At 45.0% G+C, this 17,662-nt stretch overlaps 1 protein-coding gene across 16 annotated transcripts in view; it reads right to left on the reverse strand.

The window, feature by feature from the left end:
• Nucleotides 1-12,584: 12,584 nt before the first annotated feature.
• The window catches only part of TRAK1 (trafficking kinesin protein 1), a 253,289-nt gene continuing 248,211 nt past the window's right edge, over nt 12,585-17,662 (reverse strand). For 13 of the 16 annotated variants that reach the window (XM_077491560.1, XM_077491561.1, XM_077491559.1 and 10 more), the window contains one exon: nt 12,585-14,702. In XM_077491560.1, the coding sequence (XP_077347686.1) occupies nt 13,922-14,702 (781 nt within the window). In that variant the 3' untranslated portion in view covers nt 12,585-13,921. The remainder of the gene's footprint in view (nt 14,703-17,662) is intronic. The other 3 variants (XM_077491564.1, XM_077491563.1, XM_077491562.1) reach the window with 1 other exon arrangement.

The raw sequence follows: 17,662 nt of genomic DNA on the forward strand, positions 1-17,662 counted from the left end.
ATTCATTGCCGCCAATTCCCAGCTGACCCTTGCCATAGATTGGAAACCAATTACAGTTTCTGAATTTAAAAACTTTCTGGGCCTATCCCTCCTTATGGGCATAACTAAAAAGAGTTTGTTGTGGTCATATTGGTCCACTGACCCAATTCACCATATGCCCGTGTTCTCTGCCTCCATGACGAGGACATGATACGAGCAGATCTTGTGGTTCATGCACTTCAATGGCAATTAACTCTGTCGTCCCCAGGGTGACCCTGGATTTGATCGGCTCTACAAAATTGTCAAAGTTGTCTGCGTTGATGAGTCCCTAATTAAGTTTTCTATCAAGCAGTGTCTTCCCAGCAAGTGTGCCAGATACTGGGTCAAGATGTGTAAGCTCTGTGACAGGGCCACAGGATATATATATATATATAGTTTTATGGTTTACGAGGGAAGAGCTAGTCACGTAGAGCCGGAGAACTGACCAGACTACATAGGGAGCGCTGGTAAGATAGTGTGGGACTTGGTGTCACCCTTATTCGGAAAGGGGTACCACTTGTGCCTGGACAATTATTACACGAGCATGCCACTTTTTAGTCACCTTTTTGATTATGGAATTGGTGCATATGGCACTGTGCAATATAATCGCCAGGGCTTCCCCCAATGACTTGTAGAATCCTGAGAGAGCCTGCTTGAGGTGTAATAATTTGTTAGCAGTGAAGTTCATGGAATGTTTTTGTTCTGTCCTCGCTTCACGCAGACACAGCAGTCCAAATTCCTACAGCGACAGGTGTTGTGGAGAAACCCCTCAAATACAATCTTAACATGGGAGGGGTGAACCTTAACGACCAGTTGTTTGCGCTGTACCTAATTGCCCGTAAGGCCAGATTATGGTACAAAAAAAGTGTCTATTTATTTCAATTGGCTTTGCTGAACACTTTTGTGCTATACAAAGCTTCAGAATGGACTGGATCCTTCCTTAAATTCCAGGAAGACATTGTGAAAGCCCTTCTGTTTCCAGACGGTGCTCTTGCCCAACTTCCCAATTCAAATGCAGTGAGCCGACTGCATGAGAGGCATATTTTTTTTTGTCCTCCCTGGTACCCCTACTCATAGAAACACCCCAAAAAGATGTTGTGTCTGTAGCAAATGTGGATTTAGGTGGGACGCCCACTTTTATTGTCCCTCCTGTCCTGATCAACCTGGTCTCTACATTGGTGAATGTTTCATACGCTACCACACACTAGTGGAGTTTTCAGTGTAGGGTACAGTATCACACAGTCCTAGGCACACTAACACAGGGTCTCGGGTTCTCAAAAGATGTGATGGCCATCACATTTTGAGAGACCCTAATCTGTAACGTTCAGTTTTCATTTTTTTTTTTTTTTACAGTTTTTATAAAAGTGAAAAAAGAAAAGAACACACAAAAAAATAAAAAATCCAAAAATAGTTGTGGTTGTATTTTTCTCATCTCTCTCTATCGTTCTCTCTCTTATGCTCACTCTCTACTGTCTGCTCTACTGTTCGCTCGCTATTGTTCTATATCTATTGTTCTCTCTGTTTTAATTTTACCATGTTTTATTGTATTTGCTTTGCAGATAAGGTATGTTATACTGTAATCTTTGTTTTATTGTTAACTATCATTTGCTTGGCAGGTATTGCATTCAGCTGCAGCATGGGTTTATTTATCTGGACAGCAACAGCTTTTTCTCCTACGATACATAAAGCCGTGCTGTCGGAGGTGATTTCACCACCACATTAAAAAAATGAAAATAAATAAATAAAAAAAAGAGCATATATGCCAAAGCATGGGGACAGGGGTGGAGGAGCGATTTGCTCCTTACATTAGGGGCGAATTGGCACAGATTGCAATGTTTTATTTTTACTATGTTTTATTGTATTCGCTTTGCAGGTATGGTAAGTCTTACTGTTATACTGTAATGTTACTTTGTTTTATTGTTAACCATCACTTGCTTAGCAAGTATGCCATTCAGCTGCAGCACGGGTTTATTTATCTTGGCAGCAACAGTTTGCTCCCATGATACATAAAGTCGTGACTCCAGCGCTGTCAGAGGTGATTTTGCCACCACAGTTAAAAAAAAAAAAAAAAAAAATAGTGCATGTATGCCCATCATTAGAAGTGGGTGGATGCAGGGCGGTATTCTAATGGTGGGCATACCCACCGATCAATCTCTTTTTTTTTCATGCAGCCTATAGGCTGCATGAAAAAAAAGAACATTACAATGTATGCCAAAAAAAGGACCAGCAACGTACTAGTATGTTGCTGGATTTTTGAGTGGTTATATCCGAATGATGGCTGCAGGTTTAGGTATCATCTTGGTATCATTCTTTTCAGTCAGTGATCGTCTTTCATATAAAAGCAATCCTAGTGGCTAATTAGCCTCTATACTGCTTTTATAAGCAGTGGGAGGGAGCGTCCCCCACCTCCCTCCATGGTTTTCTCGGGCTCTCCTGTCCCAACAGGGAACCCGAGAATGCAGCCGGTGGTTCAGCCAGCTGACCATAGACCAGAACGGCCAATCATCTCTATGGCCTAAGAAACGAGAATTTCATGACTTAGGTTGCGCTGGATATAAACAGCGCCATTGGGAAATTGGCAAAGCATTTTATCACACCAATCTTGGTGTGGTCAGATGCGTTGAGGGCAGAGGAGAGTTCTAGGGTCTAATAGACCCCAATTTAAAAAAAAAAAAAAAAAGGAGTACCTGTCACTACCTATTGCTATCATAGGGGATATTTACATTCCCTGAGATAACAATAAAGGATAAAAAAAAAAAAATGAAAGGAACAGTTTAAAAATATAATAAAAAAGCAAAATGAATAAAAAAAAAAAAAAAGAAGCATTTTAACTCTGGGTTGTGCCTGAAGATTGATGGCACTACACAGAGATGTGACTATCGCGAATGAAGACTGCTTCTAGTTTACAAGGTTATTTGTCATTGCATTTTAATACATATTGCACTGAGGAGAGGACTGCCGGGAGCTTCCTCTTCCCCTTCCCCTTGACCCTCCCTCTACTTTGTTCCCTCTTCCCCCTTACCTCTACCGATATGTCTTTTTGATAATGACTTTGTTATAATGTTGATATTTTTTTTTTTTTTTTCTGAAAACAACAATAAAAATATATTCAACCTTAAAAATGTATGTAGTTTGTCGCCGATGCATGTTTGTGCGCAATTTTAAAGAATGTCATGTTTGATAATTCAGTTAGAAAAATCGCTGCGCAAATACTGTGTGGAAAAGAATTGCAATTTTCTGACAACAAAATCCGATCTTTTAAATTCTGATCGTGTGTAGACAATTCCGTCGGACAAAGTGCCACGCATGCTCAGACTAAATTACAAGATGAAAGCTATTGGCTACTGCCCTCTTTATAGTCCCGTCGTACGTGTTCTACACCACCGCATTCTGAATGATCAGATTTTCTGACAACTTTGTGCGACCGTGTGTATACAAGACAAGTTTGGGCCAAAATCTGAGAAAATCAGACGGATTTTGTAGTCGGAATGTCCGACCGTGTGTACAGGGCATAACACCCCAAAATGCATTCTGCTGCTTCTCCTGAGTACGGGGATACCTCATGTATGAGACTTTTTGGGAGCCTAGCCACGTACAGGACCCCAAAACCAATCACTGCCTTTAGGATTTCGAAGGGTGTAAATCTTTGATTTTACTCCTCACTACCTATAACAGTTTTGAAGGCCATAAAATGGCAAGATAGCACAGAGAGCACTAGGCAGAACATGTAATACATGTGAAAAACAGAACTTTACAGAACTGTACAGTTCCACCAAAGGGGTGGCCACACTGGCAATAACACCTCAGGCTGCTTCCTGCAGCTCAGTACATCAACAAGCAGTATAAAATAAAGTAATAGGAGGGGTGGGTGCTGTGTCCGTCAATGAACTTCAGAGACAAGGATTTTACGGCGAGTACAAAAATCTTTCGTTCATTGACAGACACAATTTCATTAATCTTGACCGTAGGGACGTCTAAGCAGTGTCAAAATGAGGGGTGGGAACAGCAAACATAACCACCCACAACCAGAGGTGCTTCCCAACGGAGAAGTCACCACCTGAACCAACCGCATCAAAACTTGTGGCCAACCTATGCATCAGAATGCATTGACAATCAAAATGTAACTTTCTCTAACAAGAAGAAAGATTGTAAATTGCAACAATTACACGGCCACCTGCAAAACTTTGCAGCCAAAGCAGGCATCAGAAGATGTGCTTACATCAACTTTGTAGAACTTTGTGAAAGTGTGAACGGACGACCAAGTTGCCACCTTACACACCTGGGAGACTGACACTTGACTTTGGAAAGCCCAAGAGGTCCCAATTGCCCTGGTGGAATGGGCCGTGACAGGAAAGGGGGGCACCTGCCCCTTCTAGGCGTAAGCCTGGACCACGATCTGTCTGATCCACCTGGAAATGGTGGTCGAGACCACCAGCCCTTTTTTCGGACCAGCTACCGAAACGAACAGAGAATCTGACTTACGGAAGGGAGCCGTGGCAGACAGATATACCCTTAGAGCCCGGGCAACGTCCAGGGAATGGAGGGCCACCTCCTTAGGGTGGTTTAGTATACAGAGAGGGTAACACAATGTCTTCATTGAGATGGAAGGCCAAAACCACCTTCGGCAGAAAAGAAGGTTGCGGATGCAACACCCCCTTATCCCTGTGGATAACCAGATAGGACGACTTGTAAGACAAGGCCACCAACCCAGAAACCCTCCTGGCAGATGCAATAGCCACAAGAAAGACCACTTTCTGAGAAAGAGTCAACAAGGGAATTTCCCTGATGTTCTCAAATGGTGGTTTCTGAAGTGCCAATAGTACCAGGTTCAGATCGCATGGAGGTAGGTGTGGGCACACCGAAAGGACTTCATGCAGGACCCCTCGCACAAAGGTGCTCACCAATGAGTGAGACGGCAGGGGTCATTGGAAAAAAACAGCCAAGGCTGATATCTGTCCCTTGATGGTGCTCAAGGCCAACTTCCAGTCTACTCCACGCTGTAAGAACAGCAGGATGCTGGAAACAGAATAGATGCACGAACGCCACCAGATCTCCTCACACATGGAGATATAACCACTTTCGATGGTATATCTTCCGAGAAGATGATTTTCGTGCCCTCAGCATAGTGGAAATTACCGAGTCCGTCAGACCTCAATACCCCTAAGCACCTGGCTTTCAACAGCCATGCTGTTAAAACCAGCGATGGTAAAGCAGGATGGGGTATCGAAACTTGTGACAGAAGGTCTTCTCGCTTTGGCACCCGCCAAGGAGCATCTTCCACCAAACGTACTAGGTAGGCGTACCAAGGACGCCGAGGCCAATCTGGGGCAATCATTATTACTGGAATCCCCTCGGCATCCACTCTGTGGAGCAGATGTGGTAACAGTTTGAGCAGAGGGGAGGTGTAAATCAGCTGGCACTGCTCCCATGGAGCGACCAACACGTCTAACGCGTCCACCAAAGGATCTCTTGTCCTGGACACGGACCTCCGTACCTTTCGATTGAACCGAGAGGCCAGAAGTTCCACATCTGGAGTGCCCCACAACAGGCAAAGAAGCCTGAACACCTCCTGATGCAGTGACCATTCTCCTGGGTCCAGCATCTGGCGACTTAGTCCGCCTGCCAGTTTTCTACTCCCAGGATGTATATGGCTGATAGGGCCGGTACGTGTCGCTCTGTCCGGTGAAGAATGTGAGCGACCTCCCGTGCAGGCCCTGGGTCGATTGTACTCCCAGTACTCCACCCCAGCCGGTCAGGCTGGCTTCTGTTGTGATCACCATCCAATGAAGAGGTAGGAACGATTTCCCAGACTGAAGGGCCAGAGATCTCAGCCACCAGAGAAGAGAGTCCCTGACTAACTGGCTCACCCGAATCTGCCGATCCAGGGACAAAGGAGATTTGTCCCATTTGGATAAATCTCATTCTGCAAGACTCTGGTGTGAAATTGGGCGTACAGTACCTCCCCGAAGGATGCAACCATGAGACCCAGAACTCGCATGCAGAAAATGCAGCGACGACCACCTGCGGTTCATCAGCAGCTTCACTGTGGCTCTGAGAGTCTGCAGTTTACCTGAAGGGAGAAACACTCACTTCCACAGAGTCCAGCAGTAAGCTACTCCAGATGCTGAGTTGGCACTAGACTGACTTTTTGAGGTTCAACACCCACCCAGAGTTTGCATGGTGATCGCCACATCCTCTCTTAATTCTGAGGTGAAAGCTGCTTTCAGAAGGAGATTGTCTAGGTTACCAACGATTGTGATCCCACGTTGTTGCAAAAACAACGCCAAAATTGGAGCCAATACCTTGGTAAAGACTTGGGGTGCTGAAGCCAGGCCAAAGGGGAGAGCCACAAACTGGTAGTGGTCTTCCCCTACTGCAAATCACAGAAAGCTCTGATGCCTGAGGCATATGGGTATGTGGATGTGAGAAAATCACAGAAACCTCTGATGCCTGAGGCATATGGGTATGTGGATGTGAGCGACCTCCCGTGCTGTAGCTGAGCTGGTTGTTCCTCCTTGATGGTTGACATATGCCACTGCTGTGGCGTTGTCTGACTGGATTCTGATCGGAAAGTCCTCGTAGTCTCATCGACCATGTAGAGAGGCAAAGCCTGATTGCTCGAAACTTGAGCACATTGATCGGTAACTGGGATTCCTCCCTCAATCAGACGCCCTGGGTCGATTGTACTCCCAGTACTCTACCCCAGCCGGTCAAGCTGGCGTCCGTTGTGATCACCATCCAATGAAGAGGTAGGAACGATTTCCCGGACCGAAGGGCCAGAGATCTCAGCCACCAGAGAAGAGAGTCCTTGACTAACTGGCTCACCCGAATCTGCCGATCCAGGGACAATGGAGATTTGTCCCATTTGGACAAATCTCATTCTGCAAGACTCTGGTGTGAAATTGGGAGTATGGTACCACCTCGAAGGATGCAACCTTGGGACCCAGAACTTGCATGAAGAAAACGCAGCGACAACCACCTGCGGTTCATCAGCAGCTTCACCGCGGCTCTGATGCCTGAGGCATATGGGTATGTGCAGGTACACGTCCTGGATATCCAGAGACGCCAGGGAGTTCCCCTGATGGAGTGCAGTGACTACGGATCAAACTGATTCTATTCTGAACCTCTGTACTTTCACAAAGCAATTGAGGGCTTTTAGGTCCAGGATTGGACATACCCCTTCCTGTTTGGGGACTACAGATTGGAGCAGAATCTCTGAAACATTTCCATTTCTGGAACAGACACTATCCCTCCACGGCTGAGCAGGTCCATTACTGCCCCAAACAGGGCCCCCCAGTGAGCCGGGAGGAAGGGTATGCTGGAGGGAAAGAATCTGTTTGGTGGCCAAGAGAGGAACTATTTTGTAGCCCGATGAAATCACTTTGCAGACCCATTGGTCGGACAGCCGAGAGGCCCACCGAACTGCAAACTCCCGAAGGCGACCCCCCACCCGTGTGTCGGCGGGGGAAAACCTTCACGCGGTAGCACCTTTGCTCGCTGGGCTTGCAAGTCCAGAGACTCTTCTATCCCTCAGTAGTCACCCCATTGGACTGGGAGTGTTTACCTGAGGTCCCAGACGGACGAAAAAGCCTGTGGCGTGGCTCCTTACCCTTCCTGGACTGTGGGAGCAACGTGCTCTTCCCATTCTTATTAATGCCATCCAGCGAGGCTTCAAATAGCCGCTCACCAAGGAAGGGCAAATCCGTCAAGGCTTTTTTAGATGCCTGGTCCGCAGACCAGCATTTCAGCCAGTTCAGGCGCCGCAGCACCGCTGCTGATACTGATGCTGTGGAGAGCAAGGCAAGTGTATCCAGGGCCGCATCACAGGCATACTTAAGGCCGTGCACCAACTGGTCTGCTAGTTCCACACAGACTGGAGGAGACTGCTGCTTCTCCAATTCACGGTGCAATTGTTTTGCCCACTCAGTAAGGGTCTGCGACACTAACACACGTGGCCAGTACCGGTCGCAGCGCTGACCCCACTACCGTAAACATGGACTGGGCCACTGCCTCAGCCCTCCTATCGGTAGGGTCCTTAAATGCAGGAGCCCCTTCTACTGGGATTGTGGTTACTTTATTTAACCTGGATACCGGGGGGTCCACGACCGGGGGGAGCCAACCATTTTTTTTTAAGAAGGCTCTCCTCAAAGGGGTAACACACTGCCATTCTTTTGGGGCCTGAAAAGGTCCGTTGCGGGCTTCCCCATTCCTTGTATTTGAACTTATCAAAGTAAGTCAGATACGGGAACACCTTAGGTGTATGGGCTGCCTTACGGGACCCAAAAGGGACCGCCACCTCGGCAGAGGATCCTGCCGTATCCTGTATTTTCATATATCACGCACAGCGGTGATAAGTGCTCCAACTAGCGCTTTTTCCTGCGCCGACCCAGAATCATCCTCACTGTCCAATCGGTCCTGGTCAGCGTCCTCTGACACATCAGAGCAGGGGCCGCCAGTCACTGCGGGGCTCGAGTCTAAATCAGAGCTCTATTTGGAGGACGGGGTGCAGGGGCCATTTTTTACCCCCTTTGCGCTCGTACACCGCCTCCACCCTGGCAACAAACATTTCAAGGACCGCCGACAAAGCTTTCAAAGGCACTGCACTATTTGCAGGCGAGCCGATTGCAATTGCACAGAGATCTGGGGAAGAAACGCCAGCTTCTGACGCCATGCAGATCGACCCTGTCTGCCACCCTTGGGGACTTAGGAGAAGGTGCCCAATCCCACCCTCCTAGCTGCTACAGACTGAGGGGACCCCACCGCAGGACTCACCACTCTGACCGAGTGCTGCACCATGCTGTTACTGATGGCTGTGTCCTCTGTCAGCTCACAAGTGTCCAGGATCAAAAACTGTGCTGTTCTGAGGCACAGGAACCAGTGCTGTGGAGAAAAACCACGCTGAGGCTACAAGAAAATGGCCGTGGGGTGCCCTGTATAGAAAAAAAAATCATAGGGAAAATGGCCACCAAACTCAGAGAAAATGCCCGCTGACCATGCTCACAGAGGCTAACAGAAAATGTCAGATCATCAAAACTGTACACAGAGAATGCACAGACAATGGCGGCGGTCAGTGCTATAGCGGCAGCACATGCAGAGCCCACAGACACCAGCAGAGAGACAGATGATGGTACAGGGACACAGACAGCCAGCACAGCCCCCAATCAAGGATCAGAGCCCCCCCTGAGGACCCCTGTCCCAGGTACATACACCGCACTACAGTGCAGCCATATAGCATCCCGCACAGGGAGGGGGAAGGAAAACAGGGACAGGGCTAGAAAAAAAAGGGAGAAGAGGGAGCCCCTAATCGACCTCCCAGGGAATGCCCAGCTGCTCTGTCCTGCCGAGACAGGGAGAGCTGTACTTACCATCCGGGTGAGCTGGAGGCATCCTATCACAGACCCACACCCGAGCAGTATGGGGTAGCTGTGGGCCACGGCACACTGTGACAAAGACATCTGTAGTCCGTTCATATGTGTGCCCCGGAGCATTGCCCTCACCGGCCACCCCTGGAGCCTGAGGGGCATGTCGTGGTCGACCCTGCATGTAGCTAGGGCCTGCACACGCTCGATGTGCCAGGCTGGGGAGGCTACAAGGATCTATATTATCCAGCCTGTCACCCAGCCGGCTGTTGATAGAAGATCACAGGATCTTGCGCAAAAGGCAAAAATCCAGAAAAAACCCCAGGACCAATGGTCCCGCAGGGAGGCTAGGTCCTTCTCCTTCACTAGGCAGAAAAAATCAAGCTGCAGGAAGCAGGCTGAAGGGTTGTTGCCAGAGGGACCACCCCTTGGGTGAAACTGTACAGTTCTGGTTTTTTTCACATGTATTACATGTTTTGCCTAGTCCTCTCCTGAAGGTGGCGTAATAACCCTACAGTCAAGATTAATGGAGCTGTGTCCGTCAATGAATGAAAGAGAAATATTTTTTTTTCTTTTTTCAATTTTCAAAACTGTGTGACAAAAAGTGAGATCTGCAAAATACTCAACATGCCTCTCAGCAGATAGCTTGAGGTGTCTACTTTACAAAATGGGGTCACTTGGGGGGGTTTGTGCTAACTGGGTATTTCATGGCCTCCGACACTGTGATAGGCAGTGAGAAGGTCAAATCAAAAATTTACGCTCTTATGCCGCGTACACACGTAGCCGACTATCCGGCGGACTTAGTCTGGCGGACTTCCCGCCAAACTGTCCTTCGGACTTTCGGAATGGGCTACTTGCCCACACACGGCACTTTTTCAGCGGACTAATACGGCGGACTAAGTCCGCTGTACTATCCGCCCTACTTTTGAAATGAACGGACCCGCCCACACACGCGGAGAAAAGTCCGCTGATTTCGAGCGGGTCTCCAGGTAGGCGGGGCCCGCGAAGGAGACGTCACTGGCCCCGCAACCTGGTATGGACTTAAAGGGGAACCCTAACGCTGAAAAAAATCGGTGTGGGGGTCCCCCCAGGTCCACATCAGACCCTTGTCTGAGCACGCTAACCGGCCGGCCAGGAAAGGGGGGGACGAGCGAGCGCCCCCCCCTCCGAGCCGCACCAGGCCATGTGCCCTCAACATGGGGGGTGCCTTGGGGAAGGGGGGGGCCGCACGCCCCCCCACCCCAAAGCACCTTGTCCCCATGTTGATGAGGACAAGGGCCTCTTCCCGACAACCCTGGCCGTTGGTGGTCGGGGTCTGCGGGCGGGGGGCTTATCGGAATCCGGGAGCCCCCTTTAATAAGGGGGCCCCCGGATACCGGCCCCCCACCCTATGTGAATGAGTATGGGGTACAATGTACCCCTACCCATTCACCTTAACATTAACTATAAAAAAACACAACACACAAGATAAAATAGTTTATTGCACAGCTCCGGGGGTCTTCCGTCTTCGGGGGTCTTCTCGCCGGACTCCTCCGCTATCTTCTTGTAGCTCTTTTACTAGCGGAGGAGCCCGGCTTTCTTCCTTGCCGCCGGCCTCTTCTTCCGACTTTGGGGGTCTTCTCCCCCTCTTCGGTTCTTCTGCCGGGCCACCGCACCTTCTTCTAGCTCTTTTACAGGCGGTGGCCCGGTCGCCTAAAGGCGGTGATTGGTTTTCGGGATCCCGGACGCGGTTAGACTGCCAAAAAGTTTCACACGTGTGGTATCCCCATACTCAGGAGAAGCAGCAAAATGTATTTTGGGGTTTAATTCCACATATAACCATGCCATGTTTGAAAAATATATCATTTAGTGAAAACATTGTGTAAAAAAATAAATAAAAATAAAAATAAAATTCCCAAAACTTGTGGCAAAATATAAAAAAATTCATGGACTCAACATGCCTCTCAGCAAATAGCTTGAAGTGTCTTCTTTACAAAATGGGGTAATTTGGGGGGGGGGGGGGAGGGGGTTTTGCCATCTTGTCATTTTATGGCCTCTACAACTGTGATAGGTAGTGAGGAAGTGGAATCACCATTTTACGCCCTTAGAAAGCCTGAAGGCAGTGATTGGGTTTCAGGGTCCTGTACATGTCTAGGCTCCCAAAAAGTCTCACACATGTGGTATTCCCATACACGGGAGAAGCAGCAGAATGTATTTTGGGGTGTAATTTCACATATGCCCATGGCATGTTTGAGCAATAGATCATTTAGTGACAACTTTGTGCAAAAAAAAAAAAAAAAAAAAGAAATGTATTAATTTTCCCACAACTTGTGGCAAAATATAAAATGTTCCATGGACTCAACATGGGGTTTTGTGCTATCTTGCCATTTTATAGTTTCCTCCGGGTACTCCGGTTTCCTCCCACACTCCAAAGACATTCAGGTAGGTTAAATGGCTTCTGTCCAAAATTGACCCTAGTATATGAATGGGGACCTTGGATTGTGGGCTCTTTGAGGGTAGGGATTGATGTGAATCAGGTTGAACTGGATGGACTGGTGTCTTTATTCAACCTTACTATGTAACCAAATGAGATGGGCAGTCAAACTAAAATCTGTGTAAATTCCAGAAAATTAAATGTACTCTAGTTTGTAGACGTTATAACCTTTGTGCAAACCAATATATACGCTTATTGAATTTTTTTTTTACCAGAGACATTTGGCTGAATACATTTTGGCCTAAATGTATGATGAAAATTGAGTTTATTAATTTTTTTTATAACAAAAAGTAGAAAATATAATTATTTTTTTCACATTTTTCAGTCTTTTTCTATTCATAACACAAAAAATAAAACTTGCAGAGGCAATCAAAAAGAAAGCTCTATTTGTGGGAAAAAAAAGGACGCAAATTTTGTTTGGGTACAACATTGCATGACTGCGCAATTACCAGTTAAAGCAGCGCAGTGCCAAATTGTAAAAAGTCCTCTGGTAATTTAGCTGCCAAATCCTCTAGGGCTGAAGTGGTTAAATGCCCTGAAAGCATCCTAATGCATATATAGTGCAGTCCATTCAGCTTAGTACACGTCAGAAAATCATTTTTTGATATAGCCAGTGTTGTTCATCCTGAAGCAAAAGATCTTTGGATGTTTGAAAAAATGCTAGAAACGTTTTGGTGCAATTTATAACAAAGACAAGTAAATTATAACACAAAGAATAAAGCAACAAATGGACATGTAGTGGACTATAACTTTATTGAATGGCCTAGTATGCATTAAAAAAAAAAAAAATAATAATAATATATGTGATTAAGACCATCTAAAAAAAAAAAACAAAAAAAAAAAAAAAAGTTTAAAATGCAAGTGACCTAAAACAAAAATACAGTTAGTGCTCTTAAGATTTTTCAGAATTTTTTTTTTTTTGAAAATGTACTAAATTTTTTATATAATATTGACCTTCTTTAACAAACATAAAAAACAAGTTCCTTTATCAGCCAACAATAAATAGCTTGCTTACAGGATTACATTTCAAGTATTTAAGTTTATTGACAGCACATTCTTGTGTTTATTTTGTGTCCTACCAATCCCTTTTTGTTCCTGATATCCAAAATAAGTTCTAGTGCACAGTGAGAATAACTAATAATAAAACAGAATGTGCAGAACTTGTGTGATATGATTGCAAAGTAGTCCACTGTGCCAACAGAGAAACAAACCATTGGCCAATGCAGCTTTCAAAAATATGTATTGTATATCGCTATTATTGTACACGATACCTACAGAAGTGCTGGGAGCCAATTTTATGCACTGAAACAATACTGGTGCCTTTAATTCATAAGGAAACAATTGGGCAAGCAGATCAGTTCACAAAATGGCTCCCTTAACTAACTAGATGAAGTTACCATTTAAGTAAGTTCTTTTTTTTTACCGCTTTAATTAAAATTTTTGACAGAAAATTATATTGTGAAATGCCAGTCACATTTTATCAATTTTGTTGGTATTCAGCCTCTATAGTTGCAATGGTAAAATTTTTAAGACCTTACAAAAAGGATATTAATTTATTGCATCATTAAACAAAAACAAAGGAAATTTATTAACATACCCAAGGATACCTCACACCTGTGTTTGGGTTAAATTTCCTTTTACATAAATTAAAAATCTTGGTCAGTCCAAAACTTGATTTAATACTAAAACTATTTTTGCATTCTATCCTGCAGAAGTCCATTAAAGTCAGTGCATACAGTACCCCACCTGCCCCATTCATTTATTGTACAGTATAGTAATCAGTATCTACAATATTACAGCAACATCCGTAAATCACCACTTTCAGTTGGCAAAATTAATTTAGTTGCAATATGCTCTTTATCTACAGATTTATACAAAGTTTAGTCTCCACTTCTCATCTAGGCACAATGATGATTTGTCAGTACGAGCTAAAGGAAATAAGGGAGAGGTGGCAATTCAAAGGAAGTCATAGCCCCATAGATAACTGTTGGATGCAGGAGTTCACAATATAAGCACAGCTAATGATCAGCTTTTAAGTCTAGTCATATGGTTGCCGATGTTGGGCTGTTTCTCATCGTAAGCTTGTCTGTTTTGGTAACTTGGCTCCCATTAGGATGCCTGGTGTCAATGTCGATGGTGCTTTCATCTGCATACTAGATCCTACCATTGTTGGGAAGCTCCGATTCCTACGAATTCCAGTGTTCAGCTGTATGCCACTTGTAACAGCAGGGTAATTTAAAGGCAGACCTTCTGGCATAAGGCCTCCAGGAACATATGTTTGCATTGGTCCCTGTGCGCCACATATAATAGGCCTGTGGCTTTCGCAAACAGATGCCTGTGATGGTCCTGAGACTTTGGCAATTCCAAATTTTTTCACTTTATCCACCAAATTAAGGTTGGAAACAGAGACATCAGTTTGACATTCACTACTTCTTATGTTTTTTTTCTCCCTCACTTCCTTCAGGATGGAGCTGGCAGGCTTTGAAGCCAGGAAGTTATCGTAAGGTGGGCTGGTGCATTTAAAATCTATGGAAGGAGGGGAAGAGCTTGGTGTCTGCATAGGTGAATTTGGAGGCGTGGAAGGTATAACAGCCATTTTTGGAAGAGATTGATTAATAAAAGAAACCTTTCCAGCCCTGTCCCAACTTTGGGGGTTGTACATAGCTGCTGAAATGCCTCGCTCTTTCAACAGCCTCACCAGTCCTAAAGATGTGCTCATAGTGGTTGTTGATTCTCTTAGGTTGGTAAAAGACTCCGCCAAGCTCAAACGTCGAGGTGTGCAGGGTGTGCTTGCTGGCGTTGGTTTTAGATTGCTGAAGATGACAGAAGCTGGAGTGGGCGTTGCATTAAGGCTGCAGAGTACAATAAAAAGATAAACTGTTACAATACACTACAAATAAAATACACAAGCTTGAGAAAGAAAACAAAAATGAAAGCTTAATACAAAAAAGTGATCAGAATCCATTAAGCAATACATTGTTCTGCATTGTGCAAGTATGTATATATTGAACAAAAAATTTAATTTCTAACTTATTTTATTTTAATCTAACCCAGCTAACTCAATGACATGCCACAAAACATGACAGAAAAAGTCACTGAAGAACACAAGGTTCTTTGTTCTTTAGAACTGATCAAAATGGCAATCAAGACACACACATCATATGCTAAAGCTAAACCAAGTATGGAAGACTCCTACTACAATTTTCATAAGTAAATGTACAATTTAACCGCTTGCTAACCAGCCGCCGCAGTTTTAATGGGGCAGAATTGGGTGAAACAATGTTAGCTTGCGTCGCTTCGCCTTTTGGGCACTAGGGGCGCTCACAGCGCATGCCCGCAGCTAATGCGAGTGCCCTGTGGGCGTGATGACCGCTGGGCACCCGCAATCGCTCTTGACAGAGCGAGAACCGGGATCTGTTCTTTCGGGGGATTAGAGACACATCGTGTGTTTATACTAAATATGAACACCGATCTCTCTCTCTCCTGTTAGACAGTTCCATCCCCCCACAAAATGAACACACCTAGGGAACACAGTTAACCCCTTGATCGCCCCTAGTGTAAACCTCATTCCTGCCAGTGATATTTACACAGCAATCCATGCATTTTTATAGCACAAAAATGTGTCAAAAATGTCCAATTTGTCCACCGTAATATTGCAGTCCTTATAAAAATCCCTGCCATTACTAGTAAAAAAAAAATAACAATAAAAATGCCACAAATCTATCCCCTATTTTATTGACGCTATAACTTTGGCGCAAACCAATCAATATACGACTATTGCGTTTTGTTTTTTTTAACCAAAAATATGTAGAATACATAACCGAGGAAAAAAAATTTTTTTTTGATAAAAAATGTTGGATATTTATTATAGCAAAAAGTAAAAGATATTGTATTTTTTTCAAAATTGACGCTCTTATTTATAGTGCAAAAAATAAAAACTGCAGAAGCAATCAAATACCACCCAAAAGAAAGCTCTATTTGTGGGGGAAAAAAGGAATCAACTTTGTTTGGGTACGTCGTCGCACGACCGCGCAATTATCAGTTAAAGAGTCGCAGTGCTGTATCGCAAAAAATGGCCTGGTCATTGATCAGCCAAATCTTCCGGGGGTTAAGGTGGTTAAAGGGCTTCTAAACATACAAACAATACAATATAATGCAGCTGATTAGTCCTTCGATCAGGGGGGCCCAATTGCTGGCCCTCTGATGTCGCCCGCAACCTCCAGCTCTGGCGAATTGGCAAGCCTAGATTGCGTGTCCCTGATCTGTCATCCCAAAGCATCAATGATGAGAATGGAGCCAGTGGTAGAGGAAGCAAGCAGCTGCAGTTGCAAGCAGAGCTGATGTTTCCTGTATAGTGCTGGCTTCTGTCAAAGGCAGTGATACCAAATGCACTCTGCCTCCGACAGCAACAGCCGGCCATATCTACAGGATGATTCCTGAAGTGGAGATTGTGTTTAAAGGTCATTTTTTTTTTTTTATTAAAATCACATAGTAATGAGCATATCTGTTCTAGTTCTGCACTGGTTACTATGGGCTGCTGTCAAACTCTGCAGGTGCAGCACAGTGTCTGCACTAAGCCATAGGCTTCTGTTATTACCTGTGTGTTTGGTGTGCACCACACCTGCAGGATATACAGTAATAGAATTCTATAGCAAAGTAAATCTAATCTACAGGAAAGCCACAGGTGCCCTGTGCTGCATCCGCAGTGCGGGTAATCCACAGCGCACAGTATGAAAGCAGCTTTAGGCTCCTTTCACATGATCAGTCCGTGATTAAGTCTGCCTGTCCATTTTTCAGGCGAACCCAATCGGACCCTCCATTCACCTCTATGGTGGACTTGTGTCCATTAAAACATGCCAATCCGATCCATGAAAAACAAAAACAGAAGGGGATCCGTCCCCTTCCATCTAGATGGATTGGAGGGCCCATAGTGTAGAGCGGCCTTGTCATCCACCTGCTCTGCTCATTGTGGCCCGCTACCGGTTACCAAATCACTTAAGTGGCCCTCGCTTTTCAAAAGGTTGGGCACCCCTGCCTTAGATTATGTTCTTACTTTTGTTTTCTTTGCAGGCTTTTTTCCTTTATTTTCATATGGTTATCCTGCAAATATCACACCTCCTGTCCCTGAGTCGCTACATTCATTCATCTGTATGTACGGAGGGAGCAATGGTTGTCCTCCAGGCTGGACTTCAAACATGTCGGACTTTGTTTGACACCATTGCATAGTAATGGAGGGGTGGGGCTTGGCCCACAAAAAATATGACACTGTATTTATAGTGTGCTCCATAGGTATTTTCTGCTTGTTCAGGAAAATACTGTTGGCTTGAAAAAAGAAAACATCTAAAGACTAGCAAGCTGCAATATATTACAGTGTTGTTCCTGGATTTAGACATACTTTAACACAAATGGGAGTAACAATTCATCTTTCCTTGTTCTGTCACTGGCCACCTACAGTCTAATTAGACAGAACTAATGTCTACTGGCAGACCATGTGGTCACTTTTCCGATTTCATTTAGCATTCGCTTTTTACAATTATACTGAAGAACTCTGAATTCACTCAAAATTGCAATATATATTTGCAAGGCCATGCTTTAATTATGTATAAACACACCACAGTAACATCTTTCCTTAGGCTGGATTCACATCTACACATGTTTTGTGCTTTTTTGATTTGCTCTACAGAACGTGTTCCATAGGAAACCATGTTAAATGGACTGCAGTGCAAATCTGCAAAATGCACTAAAACTGCATAGGTGTGAATCCAGCCTTAGACCTACCAATGTCCTAACCATGCAAAAAGTTCTTCTGCCA

This window comes from Lithobates pipiens, unplaced genomic scaffold (genome assembly GCF_037356315.1).
Source record: "Lithobates pipiens isolate NorthernLeopardFrog02 unplaced genomic scaffold, aLitPip1_a1.2 Scaffold_19, whole genome shotgun sequence".
NCBI lineage: Eukaryota > Metazoa > Chordata > Amphibia > Anura > Ranidae > Lithobates > Lithobates pipiens.